Source organism: Salmo salar, chromosome 03 (genome assembly GCF_965601325.2).
Source record: "Salmo salar chromosome 03, fSalSal1, whole genome shotgun sequence".
In the NCBI taxonomy this organism is placed as follows: Eukaryota; Metazoa; Chordata; class Actinopteri; order Salmoniformes; family Salmonidae; genus Salmo; species Salmo salar.
This window is the reverse complement of record NC_138293.1, coordinates 60,852,711-60,873,697: the sequence shown is the minus strand read 5'-3', so window position 1 is coordinate 60,873,697 and position 20,987 is coordinate 60,852,711. Positions and strand designations below refer to the sequence as shown.

The following is a 20,987-nucleotide window of genomic DNA, read 5'->3' as shown; positions in this document are numbered from 1 at the left end:
ATGGTGTCCAGGGCACAGCTGGGGGCAGAGGGTGGTCTATAGCAAGCGGTAACGGTGAGAGACTTGTTTCTGGAAAGGTGGATTTTTAGAAGTAGAAGGTTGAATTGTTTGGGCACAGACCTGGAAAGTATGACAGAACTCTGCAGGCTATCTCTGCAGTAGATTGCCACTCCGCCCCCTTTGGCAGTTCTATCATGTCGGAAAATGTTGTAGTTAGGGATGGAAATGTCAGGGTTTTTGGTGGTCTTCCTCAGCCAGGATGCAGACACGGCTAGGACATCCGGGTTGGCAGAGTGTGCTAAGGCAGTGAAGAAAACAAAATTGGGGAGGAGGCTTCTAATGTTAACATGCATGAAACCAAGACTTTTACAGTTACAGAAGTCAACAATTATTTGTATTTTTTTTATTTTACCTTCATTTAACTAGGCAAGTCAGTTAATAACAAATTCTTATTTTCAATGACAGCCTAGGAACAGTGGGTTAACTACCTTGTTCAGGGGCAGAACGACAGATTTTTACCTTGTCAACTCGGGGATTCGATCTTGCAACCTTTTGGTTACTAGTCCAACGCTCTAACCACTAGGCTACCTGCCACCCCTGGAGCACCTGGAGAATGGAAGTGGGGCTAGCCCTGGATTAACCTCTACGTCACCAGAGGAACAGAAGGGGAGTAGGATAAGGGTACGGCTAAAGGCTATAAGAACTGGTCGTCTAGTACGTTCGGAACAGAGAGTAAAAGGAGCAGGTTTTTGGGGGCGATAGAATAGATTCAAGGCATAATGTACAGATAAAGGTATAGTAGGATGTGAATACAGTGGAAGTAAACCTAGGCATCGAGCGACGATGAGAGAGATATTGTCTCTAGAAATATCATTTAAACCAGGTGATGACACCGCATGTGTGGGAGGTGGAACTGAAGGGTTAGCAAAGGCATATTGAGCAGGGCTAGAGGCTCTACAGTGAAATAAGACAATAATCACTAGCAATGGACAAGGCATATTGACATTAGGGAGAGACATGCGTAGCCGAGTGATCGTAGGGGTCCAGTGAGTAGTTAAGCTGGCTGGAGGCACGGCGATTCAGACAGCTAGACAGTTGAAGTCGGAAGTTGACATACAGTTTTTCACAATTCCTGACATTTAATCCTAGTAAAAATCCTTTCTTAGGTCAGTTAGGATCACCACTTTATTTTAAGAATGTGAAATGTCAGAATAATAGAAGAGAGAATTATTTATTTCAGCTTTTATTTCTTTCATCACATTTCCAGTGGGTCAGAAGTTTACATACACTCAATTAGTATTTGGTAGCATTGCTTTTAAACTGTTTAACTTGGGTCAAATGTTTTGGGAAGCCTTCCACAAGCTTCCCACAATAAGTTGGGTGAATTTTGGCCCATTCCTCCTGACAGAGCTGGTGTAACTGAGTCAGGTTTGTAGGCCAACTTGCTCGCATACGCTTTTTCAGTTATGCCCACAAATTGTCTATAGGATTGAGGTCAGGGCTTTGTGATGGCCACTCCAATACCTTGACTTTGTTGTCCTTAAGCCATTTTGCCACAACTTCGGAAGTATGCTTGGGGTCATTGTCCATTTGGAAGACCCATTTGCGACCAAGCTTTAACTTCCTGATGTCTTGAGATCTTGCTTCAATATATCCACATAATTTCCCTTCTTCATGATGCCATCTATTTTGTGAAGTGCACCAGTCCCTCCTGCAGCAAAGCACCCCAACAACATGATGTTGCCACCCCCGTGCTTCACGGATGGGATGGTGTTCTTCGGCTTGCAAGCCTCCCCCTTTTTCCTCCAAACATAACAATGGTCATTATGGTCAAACAGTTCTATTTTTGTTTCATCAGACTAGAGGACATTTCTCCAAAAAGTACGATCTTTGTCCCCATGTGCAGTTACAAACCGTAGTCTGTTTTTTTTATGGCGGTTTTGGAGCAGTGGCTTCTTCCTTGCTGAGCGGCCTTTCAGGTTATGTCGATATAGGACTCGTTTTACGGTGGATATAGATACTTTTGTACCTGTTTCCTGCAGCATCTTCACAAGGACCTTTGCTGTTGTTCTGGGATTGATTTGCACTTTTCGCACCAAAGTACATTCATCTCTAGGAGACAGAACGCATCTCCTTCCTGAGCGGTATGATGGTTGCGTGGTCCCATGGTGTTTATACTTGCGTACTATTGTTTTTTCAGATGAACGTGGTACCTTCAGGCATTTGGAAATTGCTCCCAAGGATGAACCAGACTTGTGGAGGTCTACAATTTTTTTTCTGATGCCTTGTCTGATTTATTTAGATTTTCCCATGATGTCAAGCAAAGAGGCACTGAGTTTGAAGGTAGGCCTTGAAATACATCAACAGGTATACCTCCATTTGACTAAAATTATGTCAATTACCCTATCAGAAGCTTCTAAAGCCATGACATCATTTTCTGGAATTTTCCAAGCGGTTTAAAAGCAGTCAACTTAGTGTATGTAAACCTCTGACCCACTGGAATTGTGATACAGTGAACTATAAGTGAAATAATCTGTTTGTAAACAATTGCTGGAAAAATGACCTGTGTCATGCACAAAGTAGATGTCCTAACCGACTTGTCAAAATTATAGTTTGTTTTAACAAGAAATGTGTGGAGTAGTTGAAAAACGAGTTTTAATGACTCCAACCTAAATGTATGTAAACTTCCGACTTTAACTGTATATTTGTGGTAGGGTGTATTTGGTTGGAGAGACAATCACACGCACAGACAGACAGGTCAATACTCAATCCAAGGTACGTTATATAGCAGCGCACTGAACCGCCAACAATGTGCCTTTTCTATTGGGAGCCTTGGATTGAATCTCGGCCATAGACATAAAGTAAGGCGCATTTGTCATGTTTTAAATTCCATCAACAGTTTTATTATTATTTGTTCTGGTAACGCATTTGCTCAATAACAGTATAGCAAGAGAATTCCAGTTGGATTCCAGAGCTGAGAGACAACCATGATATCCTCCAGTGATGTTACACCACCAAATAACTCTGGTTAGCCACCAACCGCTAATGCCAACGCACAGTATTTACACACACATACAGGCACGCAGACACACACACAGCTCAGGCAGTCAATTCAAAAGTTGCAGATCAAATCAGTGGCAACCAAATATTTTAAGATGAAACAACAAAATTTGATTTCTCTGTAGTTGAGAATGCATCATATCAGAAAGGTGGGTACAGTTTCTCCTCCTTGGCTGACATACAGTAGACAACTTTTTATACTCTGGTCCAAACAACGAGCTGTCCCTTTTCCCAGACCTTTTCAGAGCAGGAGTACATAAAAAAAGGTCAAGTGCATCGTTTTCCAAACTGATTTGGTTCCATATACTTCGACCCTCAACCTATCGTCTTAGCCTCCAGGCTCAAGGGTGCGCTCGTTTCGGTTGAAATGTTCTTCCCACTTAAGTACATGTGACATTTCCACAACGTTGCAGTGATGTCCTGTCTTAGCTGGGGGGCTTACTGTAGTTAGCACAATGGCAAGTAGTCAGCTAGCTCTTCCAGTTCAGTCCCGGGGTCAGATATCTTCCTCACTGGCCGGGTGGGTGGAGTTTCCTCATCCCTTGCACCTCCTCCAGTTTCTGTGGGCCAATCAAAAAGGGAGGAGGGTGGATCAAAAAGCCTGCCCCCAGACGTCCAGATACCGAGTCAACCAAGAGCGCTGATTAGTGCAGTCTGGCACAAGAGGGTTTGAGCGAGACTGTCCCCAATCACAGTCACCATCAGTCTCAGTAAAGCTGTCCACGTGTATAAAAACCCTGCAACAACAAAGGATAAGGACATTATATACACTGACCACACTAAACAATGCACACCACACTATTTTCATTGAAAATATATGTAAAAGTCAATTGTATAATGTACCGAATACAGTATTTCAGTATAAACGTATTTAACAACACTGCTCAATTGGTGGCCCAAGCGTCCATCACTCACTTGATCCAATGATCTTCCAAGTGCTACGTTTGAGACTCCGGCTGGCCAGTCGCCGGTTGGGTGGTCGTGTCCCGCCCCATCTCCTTGATTGACATGTACATCTCCTCCTCAGGATCGTAGTAGTAGAACTTTCGCAGGTAGACTATGAGGGGCCTACGGGAAGAGACGGGGTACATTTTACACAAGCCCTTCCAATACAAAACTGTCTGCCTGTGTGTATTAATGGATAGAAAATATAACCATCCCAATACACACTATCAAAATCTTCCATTATGTCAATATCTTAAACACTCCCACCAGTGTACACAAATACCAACATCTTGTGGAGCCATTTTGGCCTGCCTATGTGGTTATTTGTTGTGTTGATTATATTTAGTCTCTTTGGATGTTTCACTTATTTTGTACACTAGAGGGCACTATATGTTGCACTATATCCTGGGTCACTGGTCTTTACAGGCAGGGCAGTGCATGTACATGGGCAGCCAGGAGCTCTTGGATGTGGTCTATATGTTGCGTTTCTATAATGTGGGCAGATCTATGTGTTGTGTTTCTACGTACGTGGGCAGCGGGAGCTCCTGGATGTGGTCTATGCGGACCAGCTGGCGAATGCAGAAGCGACAGAGGTGCTGCAGGGACTTGACACTGCTGAAGCGGGACACTGGGTACAGTAGCTGGACCGGGGTCGGGGGGAGGCCTGGAGGAGGAACCATGGTCACACACATATTAATGTACATCATTGGCAGGAACACACATCATAAGCATACTAAATTCTACCCTAGATAGTGAACTACATCCTCCACCATATATAAATACAACACTAAATGTGAAAATATAGTAAAGTCAAAACAAACCTAAGGCCTAATTAATTATGACAACCCAGTGCTAAATAGGTGTTAGTAATAGCAACTTTAAAATGGTGCTGTATGTAACCTATGATTCAGATCCATATACAGTGACAGAGCTGTCATTTAGCCTGGTCCCACTCTGATTGGTAGGTTCTTACCTGGGACCCGTGAGCGCAGGAAGTAGAGGAATTTTCCATTCTTGGAGTGCATGATGGCCCGTTCGATAAACTCCACCACAGAATGACAGCGGTCCTCAAACTTTGGGTGACACCAGAGGCTGAAGGTTCCTGTGAAGAAAGAGAGAAAAAGACCAATCAATAAGACACGACATGAAATCATCCAATGGCAAGACACAACATGAACTATAAGCTACACAAATAATAAAGAGAGTTACACACGCTATATATACACAGTCATTTATTGGGTAAATCACCAATGTTTCGGCATCACGGTGCCTTCTTCTGAAGCTTATAGTTCATTCGCCATTAGTCAGCACCTCTACATAAAATAATTGTCTCTGGGTGTGCGACAGCTCATGTTTTTGACAGGACATGAAACCATCCAGACACGACATGAAACCATCCAATTGCAAGACCCGACATGAAACATCCAATGGCAAGACCCGACATGAAACCATCCAACGTGTGTACATGGGTTACATCTTCAGTAAAAAGTGCTGCATGAGAGTACATGTAGAGTAGGGGCGTGCAGAGTAGTCTGACAGAACAGGAACGTAACAGATATGGGCAATTGCTCTGACACCAATGCAATTTTTTTTATTATCAGTGAACAGAACAAAAAAAACATTCTCGGGTGCCAGCGTGCATCTTTAAATAAAGTGTGAGGTGCTACGTGGTCTAAATAACTCAAGCGGTTAGTTTGCCTGTCTGTAAAGAAATGGGCGGGTTCTACCTCGATCCTGCCTCTCTGATTGGATCGAGTGAAGCTGCGTTTCTCCGTCCACCCGCTTCACTTCATAATTTCACCCGATCACTTCTCCCCGCATGTTTCAGTCTGACCATTTAGATTGCTACTGCCTCCTGTTAGATACTATGCACATTGCTAACAAGCGGGGCTAGGGTAGGTTAAAAAGATGACCCGCCGATGCGCACTCTGAGTGACAGCAAACTTGTCTGGCCGCTGCACACAGAAACAGACAAGACACCCCTCCGTGCGCTGCTCCTTATCTGCAGCTAGTTTGGTCTTTAAACGTGCAGGGAGATGGGCATTTTGCCAACATCTACTTAGGCATATTAAACACTTCCACGTTTTTCTGATCACGAGTATCATCTAATTGGAACATCAACTGTCAATTTACAGATACGATTAGAGTAAAGCCAGATTGGAACACCCCTAACGTAGAGTACATATAGCGTGTGTGTATGTGCATGCCTGCTTGTGTGTGTGTGTGTTGTGTGTGTAATTCACCTCTGTAGTGCTCCATGCGTGTGTGGTGTGTGACTCCCTGGGAGCGGAAGCTCAGGCTGAGGATGTAGCGGGGGTCAGAGCTGTCCCTCACCAGGAACGCCCCGTCTGGCTTGGCCTTCAGCTTCATCTCCGCATCCTCCCAGTTCATAGGACCCCAGTACCAGCCACACTATGATCACACAGATATAGGCAAATTCACATCAAATATAAGTTTAGACACCTGCTCATTCCAGGGTTTTTCTTTATTTCTACTACATTGTAGAATAATAGTGAAGATATCAAAACAATGAAATAGCACATATGGAATCATGTAGTAACCAAAAAAAAAAAAGTGTTAAACAAATCAAAATATATTTTATATTTGCGATTCTTCAAAGTAGCCACCCTTTGCCTTGATGACAGCTTTGCACACTCTTGGCATTCTCTCAACTAGCTTCATGAGGTAGTCATCTGGAATGCATTTCAATTAACAGGTGTGCCTTCTTAAAACTTAATTTGTGGAATTTCTATCCTTCTTAATGGGTTTGAGCCAATCAGTTGTGTTGTGAGAAGGTAGGGGTGGTATACAGAAGATAGCCCTATTTGGTAAAAGACCAAGTCCATATTATGGCAAGAACAGCTCAAATAAGCAAAGAGAAATGACAGTCCATCATTACTTTAAGACATGAAGGTCAGTCAATACAGAACATTTCAAGAACTTTGAATGTTTCTTCAAGCGCAGTCGCAAAAACCATAAAGCACTATGATGAAACTGGCTCTCATGATGACCGCCACAGGAAAGGAAGACCCAGTTACCTCTGCTGCAGAGGATAAGTTCATTAGAGTTAACTGCACCTCAGATTGCAGCCCAAATAAAGGCTTCAGAAGTAACAGACACATCTCAACATCAACTGTTCAGAGGAGCCTGCGTAAATCAGGCCTTCATGGTCGAATTGCTGCAAAGAAACCACTACTAAAGGACACCAATGAGGAGGAGAGACTTGCTTGGGCCAAGAAACACGAGCAATGGACATTAGACTGGTGGAAATCTGTCCTTTGGTCTGATGAGTTGAAAAATGTGATTTTTGGTTCCAACCGCCATGTCTTTGTGAGACGCAGAGTAGGTGAACAAATGATCTCCACATGTGTGGTTCCCACCGTGAAACACAGAGGAGGTGTGATGGTGTGGAGGTGCCCTGCTGGTCACATAGTCTGTGATTTATTTAGAATTCAAGGCACACTTAACCAGCATGGCTACCACAGCATTCTGCAGCGAGACGCCATCCCATCTGGTTTGCTCTTAGTGGGACTATCATTTGTTTTTCAACAGGACAATGACCCAACACACCTCCAGGCTGTGTAAGGGCTATTTGACCAAGAAGGAGAGTGATGGAGTGCTGCATCAGATGACCTGGCCTCCACAATCACCCGACCTCAACCCAATTGAGATGGTTTGGGATGAATTGGACCACAGAGTGAAGGAAAAGCAGCATATGTGGGGACTCCTTCAAGACTGTTGGAAAAGCATTCCTCGTGAAGCTGGTTGACAGAATGCCAAGAGTGTGCAAAGCTGTCATCAAGGCAAAGGGTGGCTACTTTGAAGAATCTCAAATATATTTTGATTTGTTTAACACTTTTTGGGTTACTACACGATTCCATATGTGTTATTTCATTCTTTTCATGTCTCCACTATTATTTTACAATGTAGAAAATAGTATAAATAAAGAAAAACCCTTGATTGAGTAGGTGTGTCCGATCTTTTTTTACACGCATATCTAAAGACTAGAAGTATTATAAGTATCTGCCTGTGTTACGGGATGTGTTTGTTATCATCTTAGTATTATCTAACTGAATCGAGCTCTGGGCGCATTCGTAAATTCACTCTGGCTATCTACTCCGATTTCAGAGCACTCTCGTCTGAGTGTGCCAGAGCGCAGAATAACTGATGAATTTACGAACGCCCAACACCTGTTGAATATGGCCGGTGCCAGTAAACGTTGGGGAAAAAAGCTTAATTAAATTGTTGCCAACATCACAGTTAGTCAGCAATGTTCTGGATAACATGAAAACAGCCTAACCAGCTTTGTTAGGGCAAGTAAACTGCTCAGAGTGAGGTATTCTCTCATTTGTGTCTGGAAGTAGCTAGCAAGCTAGCCAACCTTAGCCTGTTAGCTTGGGTGCTTGACTGCCGTTTAAGTCAGAACTTGACTGCCGTTGTGATTTACGAACACACCCTCTGTGTCTCAACCTAGCTCCGCGCGTGTCTCAACTAGAGGTCGACCATTTAAATCGGAATGACCGATTAATTAGGGCCGATTTAAAGTTTTCATAACAATCGGTAATCTGCATTTTTGGACCCCGATTATGGCCCGATTACATTGCAATCCATGAGGAGACTGCGTGGCAGGCTGACCACCTGTTACGCGAGTGCAGCAAGGAGCCAAGGTAAGTTGCTAGCTTGCATTAAACTTATCTTCTAAAAAAAACAATCAATCTTCACATAATCACTAATTAACTACACATGGTTGATGATATTACTAGGTTAACTAGCTTGTCCTGCGTTGCATATAATCAATGCGGTGGCTGTTAATTTATCATCGAATCACAGCCTACTTCAACTTCGCCAAACAGGTGATGATTTAACAAAAGCGCATTGTCGAAAAAAAGCACAATCGTTGCACAAATGTACCTAAACATCGGTGCCTTTCTTAAAATCAATACACAGAAGTATATATTTTTTAAACCTGCATATTTAGTTAAAATAAATTCATGTTAGCAGGCAATATTAACTAGGGATATTGTGTCACTTCTCTTGCGTTCATTGTAAGCAGAGTCAGGGTATATGCAACAGTTTGGGCCGCCTGGCTCGTTGGGAACTAATTTGGCAGATTTTTACATAATTATGACATAACATTGAAGGTTGTGCAATGTAACAGCAATATTTAGACTTAGGGATGCCATCTGTTAGATAAAATACGGAACGGTTCCGTATTTCACTGAAAGAATAAACATTTTGTTTTCGAAATTATAGTTTCCGGATTTGACCATATTAATGACCAAAGGCTCGTATTTCTGTGTGTTTATTATAATTAAGTCTATGATTTGATATTTGATAGAGCAGTTTGACTGAGCGGTGGTAGGCAGCAGCAGGCTCATAAGCATTCATTCAAACATTACTGCGTTTGCCAGCAGCTCTTAGCAATGTTTGAAGCACAGCGCTGTTTATGACTTCAAGCCTATCAACTCCTGAGATTAGGCTGGCAATACTAAAGTGCCGATAAAAACATCCAATAGTCAAAGCTATATGAAATACAAATGGTATAGAGAGAAATAGTCCTATAAAATCCTATAATAACTACAACCTAAAACTTCTTAACTGGGAATATTGAAGAACTGGGAATATTGAACCACCAGCTTTCATATGTTTGAGCAAGGAACTTAAACGTTAGCTTTTTTACATGGCACATATTGCACTTTTAGCTTCTTCTCCAACAGTGTTTTTGCATTATTTAAACCAAATTGAGCATGTTTCATTATTTATTTGAGACTAAATAGATTTTATTTATGTATTATATTAAGTTAAAATGAAAGTGTTTATTGTTCATTCAGTATTGTTGTAATTGTCATTATTACAAATATATATATAAAAATAGGCCGATTAATCGGTATCGCCTTTTTTGGTCCTCCAATAATAGGCATCAGTGTTGAAAAATCATAAACGGTCGACCTCTCAACCTAGCTCTGTGTCTATACTCAGTCTTGTCTCTGGGTAGTAAGTTGGTGGTCTGTTGATATCCCTCTAGTGGTGTGGGGGCTGTGCTTTGGCAAAGTGGGTTGGGTTATATCCTGCCTGGTTGACCCTGTCCGGGGATATCGTCGGACGGGGCCACAGTGTCCCGACCCATGTCTCAGCCTCCATTATCTATGCTGCAATAGTCTATGTGCTGGGGGGCTAAGGTCAGTCGGTCCTATCTGGTGAAATTCTCCTGTCTTATCTGGTGTCCTGTGTGATCTTATGTATGCTCCCTCTAATTCTACAATTTCCTCTGAATGCTCGGCTATGAAAAGCCAACTGACATTTACTCCTGAGGTGCTGACCTGTTGCACCCTCTACAACCACTGTGATTATTATTTGACCGTGCTGGTCATCTATGAATATTTGAACATCTTGAAGAATGATCTGACCTTAATGGCCATGTACTCTTATAATCTCCCACCCGGCACAGCCAGAAGAGGACTGGCCACCCCTCGGAACCTGGTTCCTCTCTAGGTTTCTTCCTAGGTTCCTGCCTTTCTAGGGAGTTTTTCCTAGCCACCGTGCTTCTACATCTGCATTGCTTTCTGTTTGGGGTTTTAGGCTGGGTTTCTGCTGATGTAAAAAGGGCTTTATAAATACATTTGATTTGTCTGAATGTAGTACTGTATCTGAACCTACTGTAGCACCGTGTCAACCTAGCACTGTATCTGAACCTACTGTAACACCGTGTCTGAACCTAGCACAGTGTCTGAACCTACTGTAGCACCGTGTCTGAACCTAGCACTGTGTCTGAACCTACTGTAACACCGTGTCTGAACCTAGCACTGTATCTGAACCTACTGTAGCACCGTGTCTGAACCTAGCACTGTGTCTGAACCTACTGTAACACCGTGTCTGAACCTAGCACTGTATCTGAACCTACTGTAACACCGTGTCTGAACCTAGCACTGTGTCTGAACCTACTGTAGCACCGTGTCTGAACCTAGCACAGTGTCTGAACCTACTGTAACACCGTGTCTGAACCTAGCACAGTGTCTGAACCTACTGTAGCACCGTGTCTGAACCTAGCACTGTATCTGAACCTACTGTAGCACCGTGTCTGAACCTAGCACTGTATCTGAACCTACTGTAGCACCGTGTCTGAACCTAGCACTGTATCTGAACCTACTGTAGCACCGTGTCTGAACCTAGCACTGTATCTGAACCTACTGTAGCACCGTGTCTGAACCTAGCACAGTGTCTGAACCTACTGTAGCACCGTGTCTGAACCTAGCACTGTATCTGAACCTACTGTAGCACCGTGTCTGAATCTAGCACTGTATCTGAACCTACTGTAGCACCGTGTCTGAATCTAGCACTGTATCTGAACCTACTGTAGCACCGTGTCTGAACCTAGCACTGTATCTGAACCTACTGTAGCACCGTGTCTGAACCTAGCACTGTATCTGAACCTACTGTAGCACCGTGTCTGAACCTAGCACTGTATCTGAACCTACTGTAGCACCCGTGTCTGAACCTAGCACTGTATCTGAACCTACTGTAGCACCGTGTCTGAACCTAGCACAGTGTCCTGAACCTACTGTAGCACCGTGTCTGAACCTAGCACTGTATCTGAACCTACTGTAGCACCGTGTCTGAATCTAGCACTGTATCTGAACCTACTGTAGCACCGTGTCTGAACCTAGCACGCGTGTGCCGGCGAACCTGCCCGTGTCCTGCTCTCTATTTTGTTTTCGGTACTGAACACATTTTTAGGGCCTGCTGAGCGCAAACCTGTGAACATTCTGTGTAACTGTGGTTATTTGATCATAATGTAGGCCTATCAGAGTGGCCTGCCATAAAAAACAATGGTGAAAATGCATGCCATAACATTTTAACATGGAAATAGCTGTTCCATCATTCAGCCTACAGTAGTAGCCAATGTGTGGTGTTCAATGAAGACCTACATTCCATGAGACTTTTGGAAAAAATATGCGGGGCTTGACATTAACCTGTTTATCCACTTGTCCTTCAGATCCGGAGGTGACTGAAAATGTGTCATTTGATGCAAGAAACCACTTTACAAAATAAAATGAATTATTCCCATACCATTATTACAGAGAATCAGACAAATTATGCTACCTTCTGCCTATTAGCTACTTAGCTTATTCAAGACAGTCTCAAAATACAACACTACCCCTTTAAGACAGAAAACAAAAAGGCCTTTACCTGACTCACTTTTGTGCTCTTGTAGGAAGCAACCACCGCCCCATTGCTGACTAGCTATATATGGGCTAATAACTTACTTACTAGCAAAGATTATGAACAAATGTGCACATCTATGTGCATATCTACTTGCGACCACTCATGGTGTAAACACAGTCCAATTCAAAGTGAATGACACAGATCCATATATGGCAAAGGTCTATTTGCACATTGGGATACTGCAGCTCTGATTGGTTTTGCCGCACCGGTCTGTAGAGTACAGGCTGAGTCGTGCCTGTCAATGAAATAGAATGCTACTCCGGTGTGTTCTGCCTACAAGAAAATATCTTGCATAGTTATTAGTTTAGCATACTAAGTCTTGCATAGTTCACTTTGTTTCGGTATGTTGAATTGAAAGTGGTTAATATTGGCAATTCAAGTTCAATCTCGTACTTCTCTGCGCGGGCTGATATTTCTTATGCGCGGCAGTCCCGGGGGAGTTGTCTGAACCTTGTACTGCGTCTGTAAGAATGTCAATGTGCCTATGTACACGTGACAAGTCCTACTTTTTCCAGTTCTCGGAGGCTGGTGGCAAAGCTGCTGGCAAAGCTGCTGGCATCGGGGCGGCTCAGTGGGCACAGCAGTGGGCGCTGGTCCACCCGAGACGGGTTCTGGGCGTCGCCAGGCAGAGGGATGGGCCGCGGGAGGACCCGTAGGAACGCATCTGAAACACAGGGCCACACACACTCAGATCCAGGGTTCATCATTCACTCTTACTGGTGGATAGGAGAACATTCGGTAAAAAAAAAAATTGTTTCAATAAAAATAGGCATTAGAAACACATGGTATTTACAGAAATTGTTGCCAAATTAGCCATAAATTCACCCTGCTTAAAAAGAAACATGAGCAAGTGGTGTACCTCAGGGTAAGCACTTGTGCGTCATTGTCCTGACTATGTGACCTAACAAACAAAAAAATTGGAGCCACCGTTATAGATTAAATTAGTGTGTGAAATAACACATCTGTGATAATATAACAAATACGTCTGTATCATGCATGTACTGAAGTAGCCTATCAGTTAATCTCTCTCTCAGGTACAGATGGCCATCAAACGGTTACAGTCACTTCATCTGCCTCGGTCTCTGACAATCTCACCAGTCTGTCTGAATATAATCACCAAATCATTCAACCAGACACGTTTTTAACATAATGCAAATTGACCAGGCTTAACTGGGCACAATCATACGTTCCGTGTGCACAATGTGATATCTACGATTAAACTATAATTTCGCCATTTTCAGGAGATGGTCATTAACGCAACCCTTTTCCTGAAATGGTAATGAGTATCATTATCTGCCTCTTTCTAAATCTCGTTCTTCATTAGGGATCCCCATGTTACTTTTCCTTCCCTGCTGCCTCTGATCACACCACTTTGCCAAGGCCTTTCTTTGAGCCGACCCTATTAAAGCAAGAGAAATGGTCCTGTAAAGCTGCAGGGGCTTATTCAGGAGGTTGCAATGTTCCACAATGTTCAGATACCCAATGTAGAAAAATATCTGATTCTGCGTCAGAATACGGAAATGCGTCAGCTCTACCTACACACTATAACTTCTGATTATATAACGTAGCTCAGTAGATAATACAATACCAATGCTAGTAGTCTGTATGTGCATATGCAAATGGTTACAGAAGGAAGAAGAAACCCTGTCAGGGAAAGCAATAATATCCCAAACATGAACCTTACTGTAGCAGAATATCTGTTAACCAAACTTATTAAAGTGTCCAGAAACAATACTGGCTTTGCACCAACGCAATTACCACATACTTTATAACAATGTAAAAACAGCCTACCAACTGAAAGGAGTTAGCCATATCACAGTAAAATAGAAAAATGTTTTAGAATGGTACATAGGCTGGAGAATTGAGAAAATCATAGACTATGTCTTTAAGAGTCTCTCTCTGTGCCCCACTGGTAAGCCCCCTTGACCTCTCTTGCCCCAGCTTTGCTCTTACCATTGAGGCTGAGGCTATGCTGGATGAAGGCATGGGAGGGATGAACGCCACTCTCTAGGAAAGGCCCAGGCTGCGGCCCACCAAAGTCATCTGGAACAGAGCACAGCGGGAGGCACAGGCTTTTAAGAGGCCAGCCACCACCCTGAACTTTACGCAGATCAAAATGGCAATGTGGGCTTCCTCTTCCTCTGGCTTCCTTTCAAGTTGATCATACTGATGGCTGAATGTCACACTATAAGATAAAGGACTGGTGGTGGTCACATTATATAGGTAGCATTTTGCCTCAAAAGAACCAATGGATATTCATTGTTTGTCTCACATCCAAACTGGGTACTGTTGGTATCAGAAGTGGGATCCCGACACAGTGATGTTACAATCAGGCCACAGAGCGAAAATGACACCAGGCAGAGCATACGAAGAAAGCAGTGACAGATCACCAAGCTGGACAGACATTGGCATAGCAAGGCATCGAGCAAATACCCATCTGTAACCCCCATTCCCTTAGTCTCATTTGTCCTCCAAAATGTTGCTGGAGCTCCAGTATCATCATCCTACATTAAAATGGACAAAACCTCTACCACAACCTGGATGTTAAGCCCCTAATGATTGTCGCGTGTTGAGGAAGTGTGCCCGGATGCCCAGGTAGAGGAACCAGAAATGGCTTTAGTTGCTAGAGGTATGAAGTAGGCTAACAGGGGAAACGTGGTATCTTTAGTCATACGAAAACGACCTGTACCTCAGCAACGCAAGCGCTCTCCAGACCGTCGTCCGATCCTGACTGCGTCGCGACTTGTGTGCATCTTCAGTCTGATGACGGTCTCAGCCTTGGCGTCGACCACATTACTAATGCTAATTGGGTGCTAACCTACTAGAACACGGTCTAAAGAAAGAATCCCACACGTCGTCTGAGGCCAACACAGCCAACAGAAAGAGGAACAGAGAGGAGGACTCAGTTGCAATACAGACAGGAACGTTTGGAGCAACACACACACACACACACACACACAGACAGACAACTGAGTGCTTCTTAAAACAAATTCAGTTCCGCAATTCTGACCCTGTACCATAAGTCACAAGGCCTAATGCATTTGAAGTCACAGAAAACCAACGAGTCATTGTTGTACTGCAAACCCAAGTGGCACCGAACCATTCATGTTTTACTGTCTGTCCGATCGCGTATATTCCCATTGAGTTTCTGAAATTGGTTTACACAGTGAACCGTTACACACATGCCAACTATAAAACATTGAGGCAGCAACTACTGCAACTGAGATTGGAGAAACAAACCATGCTTAACTCCTGGTCACCTTTTCTAACCCTCCTAAGATATTCCTTTTAAACGTCTGACCCTTACACAAATCCCCAATGTACTTTTGCATCAATGTTTTTGTGGAAAACGAGAAAAGACAGTGAAAAGGGGCAGCCCGGCAGCACATGCAGAAGAAGAGGGTGACGTGACAGAAGGAACACCAAGGAAACGTAAGCAAGTAAGAGAGGAAAGTACCCAGCAGACTGAGGCTTCGTCTGGGCGGAGGTGGAGGTGTCGGGGGTTGCAGAGAGTTCACCCCTCTACGAGAAATATCCACGTCTACCAGGGACACAGTCTCACCTGGAGGGAGAGATCCAGGGACAGAAAATGAGAAACAGAGAGAGAGAGAGAGAGAAAAAAAGATGAAGAGATCCTATATGGCACGTAAGTGTACATGCGTATGTGAGTCGCACACTCTCCCGAGCACAAGCAACCCATTACCAACCCATATACGTCGACATAAAGCTAACGCCACATTCAGAAATAGAAGCGCACAAACACTCAAGTACACACAATTACCGGTGAAGGCAGGACCGAAGGCCAACGGAGATAAGGCACTTTGGGGCCTGGAGAGCTGGAGTTTGCTGTGGAGAGACAGAGAGAGGGTCAAACCTTAAGAGAAGCCCTTCTATAGTCCTAAGAACCAGTATTATCCGCTAGACTTCAATCCCACAACATTCATTTTGAACCATCTCGCTCAGCCTCATGCCTTTTTAACCCTTCTACTGTATGAAACCAGTGGCCTATTTCTCAAGGGTACACTGTGCCTCAACACCAAGGACTGAGAGCCATCTCTGGGATGTAGTGGGTCAGACGCTTACCTCTGGATAGTGGACCTGACCAGCCATGATCTCCCGGACTGCCCTCGAATCGGCTTGTTTCTTTTTTAAGCAGAGTCACTTACACTGACCCTGTGAAGTCAGCAGCCAGCGATGCAAAATTATCATTGAGGGTGTTGTCTATTCCAACAGACTTGATTGGTTAGAAATGAAGTCAGTTGTGCCTTCTTGATGGTTTTGCATTTTCAGTTTTGTTATTATTTGAGCATCAGTTTATTTAAACAGCATTGGACTTAAAATATAGGCTATTTTCTGAAGCAAGAAGTCATACTTAAGATTTACGCTATTAAACTGATATGAAGAAGCACAACGAGCTCCTCCGATTACACGATCCTTCGTTGATTGGAGCATTTCTGTGCTGTAACTTCTTGTTTGGATAGCCATCTTTAGCTTAACTCTTCCCCCCTAAAACACAGCACCACTCCACAGTTTTTCACATTTGGGGATTTTTTTGGGAAGCTTCTGGAAGGCCTGACTGGGTGATAGCTGTGCTTTGCTGGCTGCCAGATTCCTTTGCTCTGTTCAGCGGGGGCCAGCTTGTGTGTGTGTGTGTGTGTGTGTGTGTGTGTGTGTGTGTGTGTGTGTGTGTGTGTGTGTGTGTGTGTGTGTGTGTGAGTGAGAGAGAGAGACAGTGCTAGTGGGGAAAACCCAGCATGCCGCTTGAGCTAAGCCTGATGCACAGTAGGGTAAAAAGCAGCTGAAACTCACCCCCCGCTACCTACAAACTCCTTCCCACAATCCTACCTCCCTCCCCACACCCTTTCCCTCACTTAAAAGAGGAGCCATGTTCGCCGAGAGCAGGGAAAGAGGAAACTGCCTGGAGTGGAACACTGGTTTCCCCCATCATGTTCAGTAACGGCACACCTCAGGTTTGTGCATACTGAATCAAAGGAAACATGAGAACACAGTTGAGACTATAGGAACTGGTGGGAGCAGTGCTCAGACAGACAGACATGATGATGACTGGCTGGGTGGGTTAGATCATGAACCTGGCCTATATTTGACTACAGCAAGTCAGCCAGTGAGCGTTTGAAGGGTCAGATAAGACGCCAGTTGTCCTAACAGTAAAAAAAAGCAGAAAAAAAAAGATATAAAACCAAAACATGAATGAAATTAGATATTAACATTTCTCAAATGACATGTTGAATGAATGCACATGCTGTACTGGCAGTTGGTCCGACATCCACGGGCTGAACTCATTAAAACTAGCTCCAACTGTTTCCCCTGATTTTTGACAACATAAAGCAAAACAATGCACTGAGGGCATCTACAAAATGAAAAAGGCTATAATGCTAAACTACGTTCATGTCCTTGCTATGGCCAGGTGCTTTCTTTGCTTTCAAAAGGTACAGCAACATACTGTACCTCATGACAAATTAGTTTGGCCAAATCTGCATGGTGAATGGCGTGAACCACATGTCTAAGGTGGCAACTGGCAACCAAATGGGAACAGTTATACTGTGGTGGATTCCTGCTAAAGCTGTAGCCGATAAGCCAACATGGGCCACTCTCTAGATACATTAGGCCTAATCTTACCATGATCCCTCCGACACAAAGGCCTCCAACAGCATGAGGATGAAAACAAGGCATTAGTATGGCATGAGGGATGGTGTGGCAAGCCCATAAGATGTCCCCAGAGGCTTCTGTTGATAACCGAATGGAGTGGATAGCCTAGGCTACACATAAACCACGATGTGGTGAGGTCGCCTTTGCCTGCTGCTCCTGTCTGCTTGTGCTTTTAGCCACATTCACCACACACAGTATAGAACCAGGATGGTGCCGAGGTATGCCAAATAATACCAGGAGGTGAAATGCAACATGCACTGTATTTTGGATGCCAGAATATCTCAGTAACTATGGAGCATGATGTCAGGCGTTTACAGGTAACAGTTCTAAACGGCATTTATCTGTGAACAAACACAACTATGGCAACATTGGTTGACATTTTGAATCTTCATTGATTTGGGAGTTTAGAACATGATAAAGCCATTATGCCTAAGAAGGGAGATGAAGTTAGTAACCAAAGTTGAATTACTTGGAGTCATCACGCTATCGTACTATAGCATATGGTCTACTCAATAGGCCCAAGTTCCAGCATGTTTCTTTAAGAAGATGATAAGTTAATCACCTTTCTTGTGCTGTTTTCAGCGCTAATCATGAAACAGCTGGATAAGAGGAGTAACGTGATTTTGTTGACGAGGTGAGCTAAAAGCTCTCATATCTAAAATGTTTGTCTCTCACTGGGAAAATTGACTGCAGTTCCACTAACCACTAGTCTACCTTTAGTGCCTGTGGCACTATAAATATCCTTCATTTGGCTACTAATAGCTTAACTTCTATTATAATAATAACTCTACTACGCCCACATTGTTTGAGTGCCTCTAGCACTATAATAATCCCCTGTAAAGCCACTAATAGCTTATAATGATAACTGTACTAGACCAACACCAGCTGAGACCGCAGAGCTGTCGCCCGCCCTCAACCTTACCACCCTGTCCTCTCCCAGTTCCCCCAGCTAGACCAACACTATTGACCCAGTCAGAGACACAGGGCTGTCCCCTTCCCTTCCCTTCCCTTAACCTCACCTCCCTGTGTCCTGGTCTGCGCTGGTGGATCCAGAGCCCCACACATCCATCAGGCTGCCCCCGGAAGAGGTGGAGGAGGCCAGCGAGGGCCTCTTGTCCAGTAGGTGACTGGAGCCGCTGCTGCTCTTGGTCCGGAATAGTTTGCTCAGACGGATCTTCAGAGAGCCTTTCCTGGACTTCCCTCTGGTTGTCTTCTCGCCCCCTGCCGCCCCCTCTACTACTAAGGGTGAGGCGGCTCGCAACATCACCCCTAACTTCGGCGTGGTGGCCCTGCTTTGGGGCTGGGAGGTTTGGCTGGGAGGGTCCTGTGAAGGTAAGGTGCCAGATAGGGTGGCGGAGGCTTCTGCTGCCGGCCGCCCCGTGATGTTAGAGGAGGTCAGAGACAGGGACGAAGATGTTAAGGCTGCAGCAGAGCCCATGGCATCCAACGGGGAGGGACACACCTGGGGGTCACAGGCACAGGACTCCCCGGCAAGCCTGTGTACCTGCCTCATTAGCCCCGTGAGGGAACCGCTTGAGAAAGCCCCCCGCCCGTCCTGCCCCATGTCCGTCTCACCCTCCTGCCCGGGGACACCACCTTTAAACTCCTCCCCGCCCATCCCCAGCTCCCCCACTTCCTCAGAGTCCAGGCCCTCCAGCACCAGGAGGGCGTCACTGGTTTCACTAGGGTCCTCTCCGGGGCCTATTCCCCCCGTTGCCGAAGCCAGGATGCTCTGACAGGAACAGCGAGGCATCTCTCCACCCTCCTTCAGCAGCATCTCTGAGGCCTGGCCCAGCTCCCCCAGCCTCCGGGCCAGGTTGAGCACCGTGTCGTCCAGGTGGTGGTAGTTCGTGTTCCCCGTTGAACAGGTCTTCTTGGGGTCCAGGATGCAGAAGCGGAGGGACTTGTCCTGGAGCGGAGGCCAGTCCATGGCATCAGTGACCAGGCGGTGCCGGTGGCAGAGCCCATCTCCCTCTCCAGCCAGGTCACCTGCATCTGCGACCACCTTGGACAGCTTAATAATGGGGTGCCACTGAAGCCTCTGATGTTGCACATCCATATTGTTGTCACTGGTCATCATGACACAGGCAGAACTGGCTTCCTGTTTATCAGCCTCACTTACCTGGAAGCCAGAAGGTTGCTCGAGGCCGCATTCCAAAATACCGTCTCTTGTCCTAAGGACGTTCTGAAACACCATGAGCTGAGCCCGCGAGCCTCTGCCCGCGCCATGAGGGAAATTGAAGCGCTGAGCCACGGCGAACTCGGGAGGTTGAGGCGCATCAGAAACTAAGGGTCGAGTCAGCATCAAGCGGCTGTCAAGGGCTCCCGTCCGGCTCTCGACCTGTGAACTATAGTGCGGGGAGGGATTGCTCTGAATCGCCGGGCCTGCTGTGGGGTTGTTCGGATCAAATTCAAACCCATTGTTGATATTGTTGCCATGATTACCCAAGACAGCTTTCCCGAATCCGGAAACCACTCCACCGCCCGACGTCAAATTCTCCTCGTCCAATCGGTCATATTCAGCCGCAGAAACCAAGCGCATCAAGACAAAATCAGGAGACATATCTTGCGCGTTATTCATTATTACGCCTCAATTCGGTACAAGAGGCGCCGCGTACCGTCTCTGTTCTTACATAACATTAAGAAAAATAAATAGCGCGGTTGCTGACTGCAAACACATCATTCTACCTAACGAGAGCCATTTGAAGTTCCATATTCTTCGTGGGAAAAAATCTGATAAATGTATGCGAATAAACAAAAACACATCTAAAACGTTCCGTCAGTATCGCTGACGCCGATTCCCTCTTCGTAGACAACATGGATGTAATGGGTGGCTCGCACACTAGGGCTCACGGGGCGGCTGCGCAGAGGCGACATCAATAATCTACTTCTTCTGGTAATAAAGGAGGCCCATACCCCTACAAAAACTAATCGCTTGGAGAGCGAAAAAAAACGAAAAACCGCCACCTGCTGGAAAAATCTGATTTTGGGCCGATTTATGCCTCGAAGCGAGTGATAACTGGGCCCAAAATATGTATTCTCCAGTAAGTGGCGTTTTATGTATTTTTTTGCTCACCAAGCCAGGGGTTTTT

General features: G+C 44.9%; 1 protein-coding gene across 4 annotated transcripts; it reads right to left on the bottom strand.

Moving 5' to 3' along the window:
- Positions 1 to 2,871: 2,871 nt before the first annotated feature.
- Positions 2,872 to 20,960, bottom strand: LOC106600801 (uncharacterized). 4 transcript variants are annotated; one of them, XM_014192483.3, is made up of 10 exons: positions 18,915 to 20,960; positions 16,010 to 16,074; positions 15,686 to 15,790; positions 14,182 to 14,271; positions 12,735 to 12,892; positions 6,249 to 6,417; positions 4,979 to 5,107; positions 4,534 to 4,669; positions 3,976 to 4,128; positions 2,872 to 3,797 (listed from the first exon to the last, which is right to left on the bottom strand). In XM_014192483.3, exons 1-9 carry the CDS (start codon positions 20,474 to 20,476, stop codon positions 3,999 to 4,001), a joined length of 2,544 nt encoding a protein of 847 aa, XP_014047958.3. In that variant the 5' UTR covers positions 20,477 to 20,960; the 3' UTR covers positions 2,872 to 3,797; positions 3,976 to 3,998. The 4 variants fall into 4 exon arrangements, with proteins under 4 accessions (XP_014047958.3, XP_014047959.3, XP_014047960.3 ...); XM_014192484.3 differs by lacking the exon at positions 14,182 to 14,271 and having other exon boundaries at positions 18,915 to 20,959; XM_014192485.3 differs by lacking the exon at positions 15,686 to 15,790 and having other exon boundaries at positions 18,915 to 20,958.
- Between the last annotated feature and the right edge of the window lie 27 nt (positions 20,961 to 20,987).

Excerpts from the sequence above, each read along its gene's own strand:
- LOC106600801 (XM_014192483.3), bottom strand. The coding sequence starts at position 20,476 with ATGAATAACGCGCAAGATATGTCTCCTGATTTTGTCTTGATGCGCTTG. Across the intron at positions 6,418-12,734 it reads GCCTCCGAGAACTGGAAAAA|TGTGGCTGGTACTGGGGTCC; the intron begins GTAGGACTTGTC and ends GTGTGATCATAG. Across the intron at positions 4,129-4,533 it reads CAGGAGCTCCCGCTGCCCAC|GCCCCTCATAGTCTACCTGC; the intron begins GTACGTAGAAAC and ends CTCTTCCCGTAG.